A 15,638-nucleotide genomic window follows, 5' to 3' on the forward strand; every position below is an offset into this window, starting at 1 on the left:
GATGTGCCATGTATTAGATCAAGATGTATGCATTAGGATCAAGATGTGGCTGTGGCTAGATCAAGATGTGGCCGTGTATTAGATCAAGATGTGGCTGTGTATTAGATCAAGATGTATGTGTATTAGATCAAGATGTGGCCATGTATTAGATCAAGATGTATGTGTATTAGACTAAGATGTACGTATTAGATCAAGATGTGGCTGTGCATAGACTAAGATGTGGCCATGTATTAGATCAAGATGTGGGCTGTGTATTGCATCAAGATGGGCCATGTATTAGGATCAAGATGTGGCTGTGTATAGATCAAGATGTGGCCATGTATTAGATCAAAATGGGCCGTGTATTAGGATCAAGATGTGGCTGCATAGATCAAGATGTGCCATGTATTAGATCAAGATGGGCCATGTATTAGATCAAGATGTATGTGTATAGATCAAGATGTGGCCGTATTAGATCACATGTATGTGTATTAAATCAAGATGTACTATATGAGATTTAAACTATGGGCCATATGAAACCAAAATATGGCCATATAGTACAAGAGAAAATACATATAAGGTATTGTGATGTATTTAAATGCCTTAAATAAACACATTCTTCTTCTTCTCCTTCTTCTTCTCCTTCTTCTTCTTTCTTTCTTCTTCTCCTTCTTTCTTCTTTCTCCTTTCTTTCTTCTTCTTCTTCTTCTTCTTCTTCTTCTTCTATTCAGGCCTTTTTCCTTTTCTCATGAGAAAGAAAGAAATGGAGATGGAGGCCAGAATAATTGATTGAGTTAAAAGGATTGGATAGAGAGAGAGAGAGAGTTTAAAGTAAGACAAAGGAGGTGAAGGAGGTGAAAAGAGAGAGGGAATATGTGTGTGTGTGTGTGTGTGTGTGTGTGTGTGTGTGTGTGTGTGTGTGTGTGTGTGTGTGTGTGTGTGTGTGTGTGTGTGTGTGTGTGTGTGTGTGTGTGTGTATGGGAGAGAGAAAAGAGAGAGATAATGGAGAGAAAGAGAGAGAACAAGTTGAAGAAAGAAGAAGCATTAAAAGTAGGAAGCCCAAAAAGAACAAAACACACCCCCACATCAGAAGAGAAAATCTTAAGAGCAATATGAAGGTGGATGGCTGAAGGAGGGAAGGAGGGAAGGAGGGAGGAGGGAGGGAGGAGGGAGGGAGGGAGGGAGGGAGGGGAGGGAGGGAGGGAGGGGGAGGAGGAGGAAGAGGTGAGGGAATGGGGAAAGAGTGGGAGAGTGAAAATTACAGGAGGAGGAGAGAATGTGTGTGTGTGTGTGTGTGTGTGTCTGTGTGTGCTTAGGTGGGAGTGATCATATACCCCTACATAACACAAATAACTACATACATACATACACATACAGATACATACCTATTATCGTATATACACAAATATACACCAATAACCTTTTTTCCTTTGACGTTTGACCTCTGATAAACATAACCCAGGAGGAGGAGGAGGAGGGAGCTGATGTTACCAACTGGGTCAAAGAGAGGTCCCCAGTCCTCTCTTCTCTCTCCACATAATCCCTCATCTCATCTCTCTCCCCCCCCACTGCACCTACCTGGCCCCTCACCCCCCCACCATCACAGACTTGACATAAACTTCGGGAGAATTTTCCACCCCCAAAATTATCCCACAACTCCAAAGAAAAACTACAAACTTGAGTCTTGGAATTATGACACAATGATGATGTTTCACTTTTTGAAGGGTCGTGATGTTTACACTATTCTGTAGATTATTATTAATATTAACATTTAGGTCATCGGATAATTGGTGTTTTGTTATGGAATGTTTAAATGTTTTGGTAGTTATATTTATCGTTGAAACACAAAACACTAATTTATGTGTATATTAAGTTTGGTGGCATTCATTAGTACTGTAGATCAATTACCTGTACGAGACGCGTCCGGTACACGACCAGATTGCTCCCCGTGTATGTGTGTCCGGGTGATAAATACTGTATGATGTAAACAAGGGTGCGGTGGTAGAGCGGATACAGCGTTCGCCTCCTAACTCAAATATTCATGGTTCGATCCCTAGGTAATTCAAATTCACCCAGGAACCTGACCTAACCTAACCCAACTAAACCTAACCTAACCTACCACTTCATCGTTCATGTAAAATTATCAACACCACAGAATTATCTCATATGGATATAATTCAGGTGTTTATAAATGGCAATTATACATGTGGCTCCTTCGTTAGTACAATAATTCTTGAAGGTATTGTGTCTTTGCTGTTCGTTGGTGTCGGGGAAAGCACAAGGAGAGGATTACAAGCTGTGCTACTCTGGTATTTCATGAGAACAAGGGAGCAGCAGGCTCGAGGTATGTGGGAGAGAGAGAGGGAACCAGGACGTGTTTTGTCAAATTTGTGTCAGGGGTTGAGAGCGTTACCTGTACCTGACATGTAATTAAATGATGAAATATGAGTGTGAGACAGTGAGAACGATGCATTCTTGAGTAAATAATAATAATAATAATAATAATAATTAACGGTTTATTGAAAAAGTTCTGCAGCCCGAAGGCTGAAACTATACATTGGACATAAATGACTTATTACATACATTGGTGGTTTAACAAAAGCCTGCATTAGAGAAAGGTAAAGGAACATACAGATTAATGTAGGATTGTACGTGTTGAACAGCAAACACGTAGTGTAGTCACTCCCTCCCAGATGGTGTTAGGAGGGACCTCACGTGGTGTAGTAGTTCCCTCAGATGGTGTTAGGAGGGACCTCACGTGATGTAGTAGTTCCCTCAGATGGTGTTATGAGGGACCTGACGTGGTGTAGTAATTCCCTCGCAGATGGTGTTATGAGGGGCCTCACGTGGTGTAGTAATTCCCTCACAGATGGTGTTATGGGGGACCTCACGTGGTGTAATTACCTCACAGATGGTGTTATGAGGGTCCTCACGTGTGTAGTAATTCCCTCACAGATGGTGTTATTAGGGACCTGACGTGTAGTAATTCTCTCACAGATGGTGTTATGAGGGGGGCCTCACGTGGTGTAGTAATTCCTTCACAGATGGTGTTATGAGGGGCCTGACGTGGTGTAGTAATTCCCTCACAGATGGTGTTATGAGGGGCCTCACGTGGTGTAGTAATTCCTTCACAGATGGTGTTATATGAGTGAGGTTTGGTCCAAGGCCTTCCTACCGTAGACGGATTAACACATCGCTGGTTGTTGTTTGGTCTCATGGGCCGTTATCACTGGGTACCTGGGACCTCACTGTGTGAAGGTTAACTTGGGTACGACTGTTACTGTTGAGTTGTTCTCACTGACTTAAGCACTGTTCACCACTGTTCACCTCTGTTTAACACTGGTTCCATTCCTTTCCTAAATGAAATTGTAACTCTGGCGAGAACTTGTTGATATTCCGGTGGGGAGGAGGGTTCAGGGGTGGGGTTGGTATGGGCCAATTGTCTTAACAGTTGACCTGGTTGCCTGAGAGATGCCAGGCACGTCTTGACCCTTTCGGTGGTCAAGGATGTAGTGTGTGTGTGTGGTGAGAACTTAAACCCCATTGTTCCCTAAGTATAAAAAATTAAAAATAATTCTTGATCCCTGACACACCCCAGTACCTGACGCCTTACACTCCTGAAGGACCCCCCACTCCTTCAGGTTGTATACACCAGGTGAGGTCTCATTATCCTCGTGTGAAGACTTACCTACAATACACAACAATTGAGTGAGGAGACAGATGACGTGTTACCTTGAAGCCAGGACGCGTTCTCATTGTTACCCGCCACTGCACCCTGGGAAACCCTTGTGTGACACTATAAAAACCAATTGTGATAGTTAGACCTCGTTAGCGTCACACCGAGCAGGATAGGACTCGGAGCAACGGATTCAAGTTGGATAAGTTTAGGTTTAGGAGGGAGATAGGAAGAAACTGGTGCACAAATAGGGTGGTAGACGAGTGGAACAAGCTTAGCAACTTTGTAGTAAGTGCTGGAACGCTGGAAAGTTTCAAAAGGAGGCTAGATAGATTCATAGATGATAGAGAGTGGTAGAACCTCTCGACAGGAGCTGCCATGCACAGGCCAATCGGCCTATTGCAGACTCCTTATTTTCTTATGTTCTTATGTCAACACTATCAAAACCTTATTAAATTTGACAATAAAGGTTTCGAAGCCTTTGAAGGGATCCAGCCACTTAAGCCGTGTATAAGCTCCGCATCTCATTAAACTACTACCACTAACAACCACGCCTGTAAGCCACGATACACTTGTGATGAAAAATTGACTCCAGGTGCGTAAAATTTGCTTCGTGTCTCATCAAAGTTATATTATCTCTTCCAGTAAGTCGTAAAGCTCAAACAAACTATACCTTAGCTTTACCGAGTACAGCTTTACTGAGTACAGCTTTGTCGGTTTTCATCACCAAACCGCCACAATGTTGAGTCCAAATAATAATTATTGCATAAACTAACACTCGAGTACGGATCAAACCTAGAGTACTGATCAAACCTCGAGTACAGATCAAACCTCGAGTACAGATCAAACCTCGAGTACTGATCAAACCTCGAGTACTGATCAAACCTCGAGTACAGATCAAACCTCGAGTACTGATCAAACCTCGAATACTGATCAAACCTCGAGTACTGATCAAACCTCGAGTACTCATCAAACCTCGAGTACAGATCAAACCTCGAGTACAGATCAAACCTCGAGTACTCATCAAACCTCGAGTACAGATCAAACCTCGAGTACTCATCAAACCTCGAGTACTGATCAAACCTCGAGTACTGATCAAACCTCGAGTACTGATCAAACCTCGAGTACTCATCAAATCTCGAGTACTGATCAATTACACATAACAGAGTCAGCGGTGGAAGATGCTGACATAACACATCCTCGCGTCGTCACTCACTTGCCACTCAGTCGTCACTCACTCACCATTCAGTCGTCATTCACTCGCCACTCAGTCGTCACTCACTCACCACTCAGTCGTCACTCACTCGCCGCTCAGTCGTCATTCACTCGCCGCTCAGTCGTCATTCACTCGCCACTGAGTCGTCACTCGCCACTCAGTCGTCACTCGCCACTTAGTCGTCACCCGCCACTCGGTCGTCACTCACCACTCAGTCGTCACTCACTCAACACTCAGTCGTCACTCACTCACCACTCAGTCGTCACTCACTCAACACTCAGTCGTCACTCACTCACCACTCAGTCGTCACTCACTCAACACTCAGTCGTCACTCACTAACCACTCAGTCGTCACTCCATCAATGTCTCTCCACTAATGTTGTTATAATGTTTCCCATTCTGTTGCCTGAGAGAGATGCACTTCAGCCACAAGAAGTGTTCCATCTGTTTTAAGTGTCTTGGTCAGGCTTTCACCCTTGGAGCTAACCTAACCTAACCTCACCTCACCTAACCCAACCTACCCTAACCCAACCTCACCTAACCCAACCTCACCTAACCCAACCTCACCTAACCCAACCTCACCTAACCCAACCTCACCCAACCTAACCTAACCTAACCAACACAAAGAGGACCAATATTGCCCTACCGACTGCTCTTATTACACCAAACATTCAGACAACTATTCCATTTCACGTGTAATCTGTGGAATAGAAAAAGTAATATAAAAGTAATTGAAAAGTAATAGGAAAGTCTACACAGTGAGAGAGAGAGAGAGAGAGAGAGAGAGAGAGAGAGAGAGAGAGAGAGAGAGAGAGAGAGAGAGAGAGAGAGAGAATCCCTTTCATTCTGTCAGCTATTGCTATCGATTAGGTTAGATTAGGTTAGGTTAGATTTCCTTTTATGATTCTACAGTTATTGTTATTTAATGCCTTTATTAGTCTATGTTTATATATAGTACATGGTGACTGTTTATGTGTGTGTGTATTGTTTTTATGCACACATGTATGTATTGCCTTATTCGTATACATACTTCATACATATACTGTGCATATTACCTATCAAACGCGTCACTGGCTGCAGAAAAATTGAATTACCTGTATGCACGTATGTCCTTTCATCCATATATTTCCATCCAATCACACGTAAGTTCATTAAGCCAGCCAGTTAACGTCACCAGTGCACATAACAACTATATAAAGGTCAATATATTCTTTTATTACCAACAACCTCTTGGCTCTATACTGACCAATAACCAATTATAAAATCACTCAGAACTCTTAAAAGTATCGACCTTCAATTACCTGGTTCATTACGCATCGTTTTTTTTTTTCATATTTTATCTACCACACACACACACACACACACACACACACACACACACACACACACACACACACACACACACACACACACACACACACACACACACACACACACACACACACACACGTACTTAATGCACTATATTGTTATCATGAAACTCTGCACACTGTTATCATTGTTACTTAATATTATTATTGTTATTTATTTTGTTTTATATCTCTTCATCTTTTATTGATCTATGAATCTATTCTTTATCACAGTTGCGCTAAGAAGCCTGAGAGAGAGAGAGAGAGAGAGAGAGAGAGAGAGAGAGACGGGATACTCTAAGGTGTTTAAAAGCCACATTTCATTAGATTTATAAACAGTACAGTATAGAGTGTAGAACAGACAGACAGACAGACAGACAGAGATGCTGAGATAAAGTGAACAGACAGACATACAGACAGAGAGAGAGAGAGAGAAATATTCCCTCTTTAAACGATAGTCCATTTTCAGATCAGTATTTAGTTAAAAAAAATATATATATAATAAAATATATGTTTGGTGCCCAGAGTAATGCATTTAATTAATTCCGGTAGAGAGATGTATGTATGTCTCTCTCTCTCTCTCTCTCTCTCTCTCTCTCTCTCTCTCTCGTAACTTAGGTCACCTGTCACAAGTTTACCTCCAACACTAAGAAAGTTCTCATGACCTCTGCAACACCTGTCTCGTGAGCCCAGTTAATGAGGAAAGGTAATTATGAGGTGACGTTTCTCCTTATGAGGGTCTGGTACTTATAATGATGATGATGATGATGATGATGATGATGATGATGATGATGATAATAAAGTCATAATAATAATCAACAACGATAATTAAAAGGCAAAAAAATAAAAACAATCACTAATATTCAAGAGAAACATCAAATTTCTATCATATAACTGAAATTTAAACGACGTGTGTGTGTGTGTGTGTGTGTGTGTGTGTGTGTGTGTGTGTGTGTAGCCTTCAGTGACCTTTATAATACGCACACAACCTTTAAACTGCTATAGTACTTACAGCCAACGCGCGGATGTCACCTCACCACACACCTATCACTCACCTGTAAAGAAAAAATCAATTAGTAATTTGGCTTGACTAACACCTCACATAAGATGATAACGGTAACTCTAATTGGCGTTAGTTAATACCATCTAGATTGATTTTGATAATATTACAAAAAAATAGGACAAAAATATATAGTGGTTATAATTAGACCATTTTATATCCGTGTTATCAAGTGTATGGCAACACATGATGGAATACAGTACCGTATTTAACAACCGCTTCCCCTTACGGTATAATACAACGGTAGCGTGTAAAGGGGGAAGTCAAAAGCTGGCATTGTGGTGTTGAGGTGAATACAAATGCTCCATTATCATTCGGTGCGTGGGAGGGGTGGTGAAGGGTGGTGAGGGGTGTGAGGGGTGGTGAGGGGTGTGAGGGTGGTGACGGGTGGTGAGTGTGGTAAAGGGTGTGAGGGTGGTGGGGGTGTGAGGGTGTGAGGGTGGTGAGGGGTGTGAGGGTGTGAGGGTGGTGAGGGGTGTGAGGGGTGGTGAGGGGTGTGATGTAAGGTTAAGTTCTTCCTGGTGAGGTTCTGATGCCGTTCTGATGACTAACCTAACCTAACTTAACCTAACCTAACCGAACCTAACCTAACCTAACCTACCTGTAACCTAACCTAACCTACCTGTAACCTAACCTAACCTAACCTTCAAATTACCATCATTATACCAGTGTGTCCCTCAACCAATGTTCTAGAGGTGAAGTAGGCTAAGCGGACACAACACTCACTTCCTCTCCTAAAGGTCAATGGTTCGAGCATAGGGTTTCCTCAGTGCGCCCTACCGTAAATAAGTACGTACGTAACTTTGCCGGCAGAGAAGTTAAAGAGGTGGAGTGTAGTGCCGGCAACAATATTCTCTGCAGTTATGAGGGTTTTTGAGCCTAAGTGACCCTAAACATGGTGCAGTAAGTTCTATTTTTCTTCTGGTATCGAAGAAAATAATCTACGTTACTTTTCAAATCTTCCAACTGAGATTCCACAGAGACTGGCTTATGTTAGGATGATGATGGTGGAGTCACTGCCGCCCCTCCACCACATGTTAGGATGATGATGGAGTCACTGCCGCCCCTCCACCACATGTTAGGATGATGATGGAGTCACTGCCGCCCCTCCACCACATGTTAGGATGATGATGGAGTCACTGCCGCCCCTCCACCACATGTTAGGATGATGATGGAGTCACTGCCGCCCCTCCACCACATGTTAGGATGATGATGGAGTCACTGCCGCCCCTCCACCACATGTGGAAGATGATGGAGTCACTGCCGCCCCTCCACCACATGTTAGGAAGATGATGGAGTCACTGCCGCCCCTCCACCACACACTTCCTCAAACCCCCCGTATAATTTTCTCCCTCAAGTGTCAACATAAATATTAACTTTAATATCAACGCCGATGAAAGTTCCATTCCCAAGAGGTGATGCCGGGCCAACACGTCGGCCTCCTACACGGTGCGGCCCTCACTCTCTCTACCTTCTACACGGTGCGGCCCACACTCTTTCTACCTCCTACACGGTGCGGCCCACACTCTCTCTACCTTCTACACGGTGCGGCCCACACTACTTCTACCTCCTACACAGTGCGGCCCACCCCCCATCAACCTCCTACACGGTGCGGCCCACACTCCATCTACTTCCTACACGGTGCGGCCCAACCTCCCTCTACCTCCCATACGATGCGGCCCAGCCTCCCTCTGCCTCGTACACGGTACGGCCCACCCTCCATTATCACTTCCTACAAGGTGAGGCCCAGACTACCTCTGCCTCCTACACGGTGCGGCCCACCTCCTGCTGCTCCTACGGTGCAGCCCACCACTCCTGTAACTCCCACGTGCAGCCCACCCTCCCTGTAACTCCTACAGTGCAGCCCACCCTCCTGTAACTCCCACACAGTGCAGCCCCACCCTCCCTGTAACTCCCACACGGTGCATGCCTCCTCTAACTCCCACACGGTGCGGCCCACCCTCCCTCTAACTCCCACACGGTGCGGCCCACCCTCCAATACACCTCCTACACAATGCGGTCCACCCTTCCTGTACGTCCTACACGGTGCTGTAGAAAATGAAGTATTAATTAATATTTGATTGACTATTAATCTGACTGACTGAATTTTTCTTGTTCAAGGAGATGACTATGAACACCTGGTGATGACTATGAACACCTGGTGGTGATTAAAAACACCTGGTGATTAAGAACACCTGGTGATTAAGAACACCTGGTGATTAAAAACACCTGGTGATTAAAACACCTGGTGATTAAAAACACCTGGTGATTAAGAACACCTGGTGATTAAAAACACCTGGTGATTAAGAACACCTGTTGATTAAGAACACCTGTTGATTATGAACACCTCATGACAAAACATTTCATTAATCTTAACTCAGTCTACTAAATAAAGTCCCATTAAAGGAGACAGAAAGGACGCCAGTAAACAGAGCAGTGAACATCAAAGAGCCAATCACAGTTACCTGCCGATTCATCCCTATTTGACGACTGGAGCTCATCAAGAGGTGTCCAGCCAAATGAGTTTCTAGCCTTTTCAACATTAAGGACTCGATCTATGAAGAGATATGGACTAATTATGGCGTTTCTTATCTTATCAAATGTTTCGTGATGTTGAAGAAAAATACATCACGAATATTGGATTAAGTTGAGTCAATATCTACCTGTTAAAAAGATATAAATTGTATCACCTGAAGAATCTCCACCTAACCTAACCTAACCTACCCTACCCTAGCCTAACCTAACCATTCTGAGCCTCGTTGGTGAAGTAAACAATTAAGACATCACACTAAAGGATGATGAACCAAACAACGTTCCCCTCTGTGAGTCTCTCTTGGCCTGTAGAGACATTTGAGTGTTTACCGAGATGAGAGGAGAAGCGGGGAGGAGGAGAGCTGGGGAGGAAGAGGAGGCAGGGGGGAGGGAAGAGGAGGAGAAGCGGGGAGGGGAAAGAGGAGGAGGGAGGAGGGTGTAAGTGTGCATGTGTGGAAGGGGCAGGAGGGATGATGATGTGGAGGGGGGGGGACAGGTGGGAGAATGCTTGATAGTTAGGGGGAGAGAGAGAGGGGGTAGATGGGGGAGAGGAATGGGGAAGGAAGAGAAAGGAGTATACATTAGCTATCAGTTGTATTACTGAATAGATTATGATAACATTACCGGTATAAATAAACCTAAAACAAGACTACGACACAAATCTTAATTCAGAAACATTAATGCCTTGAAAAATAAGCAAATACTAATAATGAAGGTTTGGAGTTGACTTAAAAGCTTCACCTTAAAGTTTGAAAATAAAAATCGAAAGATGTAGTGGAGGAAGTTGTTGAGCCTTCCGGGCCAATGCGACATCTAGCCCACGAGAGAAAAGTTATTTAATTAGGAGTAACTATAAACAGAGGGGGCTATCTTAGGGCTGTGTAAGTGAACCGAAAACTAATGAATATCTGGTACATAAACAGAGTAAAGGAGGAAAGAGAACGTGGAGAAGGAGAGGAGGAAGAGAGAAATAACAAACATATTCTACTCCTTAATTCCGTTTTACTTTTGTTGTGGCAGTGATTCTCTACCACCAAAATATACTTCACGTAGGAGTCAAGGCTTTATACCGAACTCATCCAAACATAAACAACTCCTTCAAATATACTTTACAGAGAAATATATTCAACTCTGGCGTAGTTGTCATTAAGGGTTAAATTCACCGGGAAGAAGATTGGAGGTGAAGTAGAGTCCCCTTCACTAGTGCCTTTACAGGGGCTCGTCAGGTTTTACGCAGTGTGGCAGCGCTGTGTTTGTTGACATTCGACAGAAGGAAACTCACAATTGTAAACATCAATGGAATCAAATTTAAACAATATTAACACAAATATCTCAATGATAATGATTCTGTGGAGTGTTTATATGACGAGCCCCTGTAAACGCACTAGTGAAGGGGAGTGTACATATGTCAGTCTTGGGTGGGGTGAGGTTCATGTGATGTGTGTGTAGCTGCCGTGTGTGTGTGTGTGTGTGTGTGTGTGTGTGTGTGTGTGTGTGCATGTGTGTGTGTGTGTGTGTGTGTCACCTTCACTCTAAAGAAAGATTAAGTTGATGCTGATGCTGGGGAGAATCCTACAGGAGGGTGGTGTGGGGAGAAGTCACAAGGGAGGTGGTGCTGAGGAGGGAGAGATGGGGCAGGTGGTACTGGGGGCCAGGGGATGGAGTGCTGGGAACAGGACGTGTATTACTAGGTTGGGGAACAGGATAGTATTACTGGGGGTGGGGAGGGGGGCAGGATGGATGGTGTTGCTAAAGGGGCAGAGATATAACAGCCATATCCTGAGATTAATAGACAGAGTAGGTTTAGGGGATACACCTGGGGCGGAAGATAAAAGGTGAAGTATTAAACATGGGGCAGATAGATCAGCTGGAGTCATACAGCGAGTCAGGATGTACTCAGCCTCGGTTAGATCAGCTGAGTCCTTGGCAGACCAGGATGTACTCCCAGCCTCGGTTAGATCAGCTGAGTCCTTGTAGTCAGGATGTACTCAGCCTCCAGTTAGATCAGCTGAGTCCTTAAAATCAGGATATTACTCAGCCTCGATTCAAATCAGCTGAGTCATAGCGAAGTCGGGATGTACTCAGCCTCCGGTTATTTAATGCTTTAGTAGTTGCTCATTGGAATATACACAGGCGATTAATACCTTCACTACGCGTTAGAATAAATGGTATATCTACTCAGGAGTTAAATTGGTATATGTGCTTAGGAGTTAAATTGGTATATCTATTTTGAAGTTAAAATTGGCATATATACTTAGAAATTAAAATAGCTTATCTCTATATAAATTAACATTGAATGAATCTTTACCCAAATTTCACTAAGGAAAAATAACAATCAATATAACACAAGAAATGTTTACCTCCCCAGTTAACATTAACATCAGTATAGAGTAAATGTTTAAATTATATCAGTTAATATCAATAAACACAAATAATATGTATATAAGTATGGAAATGTGTTTAGTGTTAAGTAAAGGTCGATGTTAATGTTTGTTTTTCTGGATGTTGTGAAGTAGAGGGACGAGATAAACATAGGAAGAGAGATAAGTGATAAATATAGGAAGAGAGATAAGTGATAAATATAGGAAGAGAGATAAGTGATAAATATAGGAAGAGAGATAAGTGATAAATATAGGAAGAGAGATAAGAGATAAACATAGGAAGAGAGATAAGAGATAAATATAGGAAGAGAGATAAGAGATAAACATAGGAAGAGAGATAAGTGATAAATATAGGAAGAGAGATAAGAGATAAACATAGGAAGAGAGGTAAGAGATAAACATAGGAAGAGAGATAAGAGATAAATATAGGAAGAAAGATAAGAGATAAATATAGGAAGAGAGATAAGAGATAAACATAGGAAGAGAGATAAGTGATAAATATAGGAAGAGAGATAAGAGATAAACATAGGAAGAGAGATAAGTGATAAATATAGGAAGAGAGATAAGAGATAAATATAGGAAGAGAGATAAGAGATAAATATAGGAAGAGAGATAAGAGATAAGGTGAGACTCACAAACCTTGATAAGTAATGATGAAGGAACTGACGGTTTTTATCATCAATTCACACCGACTTGCCACCAAAATCCGCTAAAACCCTTTACGAGGCAACAAAACCTCAAAAAACACACCAAGCCCCAACAAAACCCACCAAACCCCAACAAAACCTCAACAAAACCCACCAAGCCCTAACAAAACCCACCAAAACCTCAAAAAACCCACCAAGCCCCAACAAAACCCACCAAAAACCCACCAACCCCAGAACTCCAAAAAACCCACCAAAACCCAAAACCCACCAAACCCCAACAAAACCCACCAAACCCCAACAAAACCCGCCAACACCTCAACAAAACCCACCAAGCCCTCTAAAGTTGCGCCACTCTCCAGGACAGCCTCTACGCCATTTCATCTCCGGCTACTGAATATGAGCACAAATGACCACAAAGTCTACAGCAACGGAGGAGGCACAAGGAAGACGTAGATTATAAATGGTGGGAGAAGGAGGAGTGGCGCAAGAGTAGGGAGAGAGGAGGAAGAGAAGCAGGAAGAGGAGGAGGAGAAGCAGGAAGAGGAGGAGGAGATTAAAAAAAAATGTATGGAAGGGATTTGAGGTATTTAAATTTATAACTGAGAAAGAAAGAAGAAGGAAGAGATGAAAGCATAGCAGATGGAAGAGAAGGAAGACGCGATAGTAGAGGAGAAAGAAGAGAAGGAAAGGGATATAAAAGAGAAGAAGAGGAGAAGAAAAGAGAGAGGATAATTTTTTTTTTTAGTTTAGCAAATTTATTGACAAATCCTGGAGTACAGTTTGCCTATTCAGACTGCTGCACTGTATAATGACTGCTACTGTATAATAAATGCACACCGTATAATGACTGCTGCACCGTATGACTCACACTGTATAATGACTGCTGCGCCGTATAATGAACTGCTACTGTATAATGACACACACCGTATAATGACTGCTACTGTATAAATACCGCACCGTATAATGACTCCACACTATAAAATGACTGACACTGTATGACTGTGCACTGTATAATGACTCCAACTGTATAATGACTGCCAATAATGACTCAAAAACACACTAGACATTATGTTTTTTAGAGAAGATCCTGTGTTATAAAGTTAAACCAATATTGACAGTAGACAAACGGACGGAAGAACAGTCTCATAATAGCTTAGACGGGAGACAGGTAAGAGGATAACAGGTGAGTGAAAAAATGGTCTCACAACGCAATTATCACCACCCCCCCCCCCAACACTTGTTAACCTTTAGGGATACATACATACATACATACATACATACATACATACACACATACATACATGAACCACGAGTAAAGACAAACTCTCTCTCTCTCTCTCTCTCTCTCTCTCTCTCTCTCTCTCTCTCTCTCTCTCTCTCTCTCTCTCTCTCTCTCTCTCTCTCTCTCTCTCTCTCTCTCTTCACTCACTGACATTTATTCATTTATTTTTTACTACCACACCACCAAGACTCTGTTTGTTGTAATATGGTGTCAGCCTTCACACCACAGGGGCCTCCAGCAGGTAAACATTGTGGTGTAGTCAAGATAGTTCCTAGAGTCACCACCACCACCACCACACTGCCTCTTCTTCAATTAATACCAAAAGACAACTTGACACAATGATGTTATGGTCACCTGTCCACGTTGTTGGATCTTGTCTGTCTGTCTGTCTCTGTCTGTCACCCATTCCCATCTTCCTTCATTATTTGTCTCTCTCACAGTGAATTAGTGGCTCATCATACACCATAATGAATGATAAGGGAAATCATCATTCACATTATTAACTCAAGAATATTTTTGTATTTGTTAAATTTATGATGAAAATTCCCGAAAAAAAAATGACTTACTCAGTATTTATATTGTGTCGTAACTCCCCCTCGTCAACACTGCCTTGTCCCCTTGCCAACTGAACCTTTAACAGTTTACATAATGTACAGCTACATGGTCAACCAGCCTCCACGTTACATCCCTCTAGCTTAAAATATCCACCCGACTCCTGTAGTTCGAGGATATACCTGGATTTGCCTCACCCTATCGTGGAGGTCAATGCTCAAGGGGGTTCCAGAGACACAAGTGGAAACAGGAGAACATGTCACCACAGGGTCGCCGTGTTTATTTTGGGAGCCATACCTAGCCACATCCTTAGTCAGTAGATTATAATCCTGTAGGTGCGGAGGGATGTGTCTCTAAGCCCCACACCTCTGTATCATTTCTCTCTACCCCCTTCAGGTTATCCGGGTTATATAATAAGTAACTTCTGCTATAGCAATCATTACAGCGTCTCCTCTTAAAGCTGGTAGGAGATGAAAATACTTGAATCCAACTCAAAAAAGTTTAATTAAGTTCGATAATTCTTGAGAGATTTGATCTTAGTCCACCGAGGGCAGTATATGAAGCACCCATCATTAATATAGTGGTATAACACAGGCAGTCACTACACACGTGGTATAACACAAGCAGTCACTACACACGTGGTATAACACAAGCAGTCACTACACACGTGGTATAACACAAGCAGTCACTACACACGTGGTATAACACAAGCAGTCACTACACACGTGGTATAACACAAGCAGTCACTACACACGTGGTATAACACAAGCAGTCACTACACACCGTAAGTTCCTCGATGTCTATACACCTTTTTCTTGCATCTGGATTTGTCACAGAACCACGAGAAGCACAACACGATAGTAAAAATATCTCCTTCTTCTTCTTCTTACGATAATTAAGTTCTTACTGTTGGAAAAATATCTTGAATTCTAACGAAAAGGTTCTGGCTCCTCGTTATGTCCTAT

General features: G+C 42.7%; 1 protein-coding gene across 1 annotated transcript in view; it reads right to left on the bottom strand.

Moving 5' to 3' along the window:
* Positions 1 to 230: 230 nt before the first annotated feature.
* The window catches only part of LOC121855509, a 25,058-nt gene continuing 9,650 nt past the window's right edge, over positions 231 to 15,638 (bottom strand). The window contains exons 2-3 of the mRNA XM_042350483.1: positions 4,432 to 4,800; positions 231 to 293 (exon numbers count right to left, since the gene is read on the bottom strand). Coding sequence (XP_042206417.1) covers positions 231 to 293; positions 4,432 to 4,800 — 432 coding nt within the window. The remainder of the gene's footprint in view (positions 294 to 4,431; positions 4,801 to 15,638) is intronic.

The sequence above is a fragment of the Homarus americanus genome, unplaced genomic scaffold, assembly GCF_018991925.1.
Source record: "Homarus americanus isolate GMGI-L3 unplaced genomic scaffold, GMGI_Hamer_2.0 scaffold48406, whole genome shotgun sequence".
Classification (NCBI taxonomy): domain Eukaryota; kingdom Metazoa; phylum Arthropoda; class Malacostraca; order Decapoda; family Nephropidae; genus Homarus; species Homarus americanus.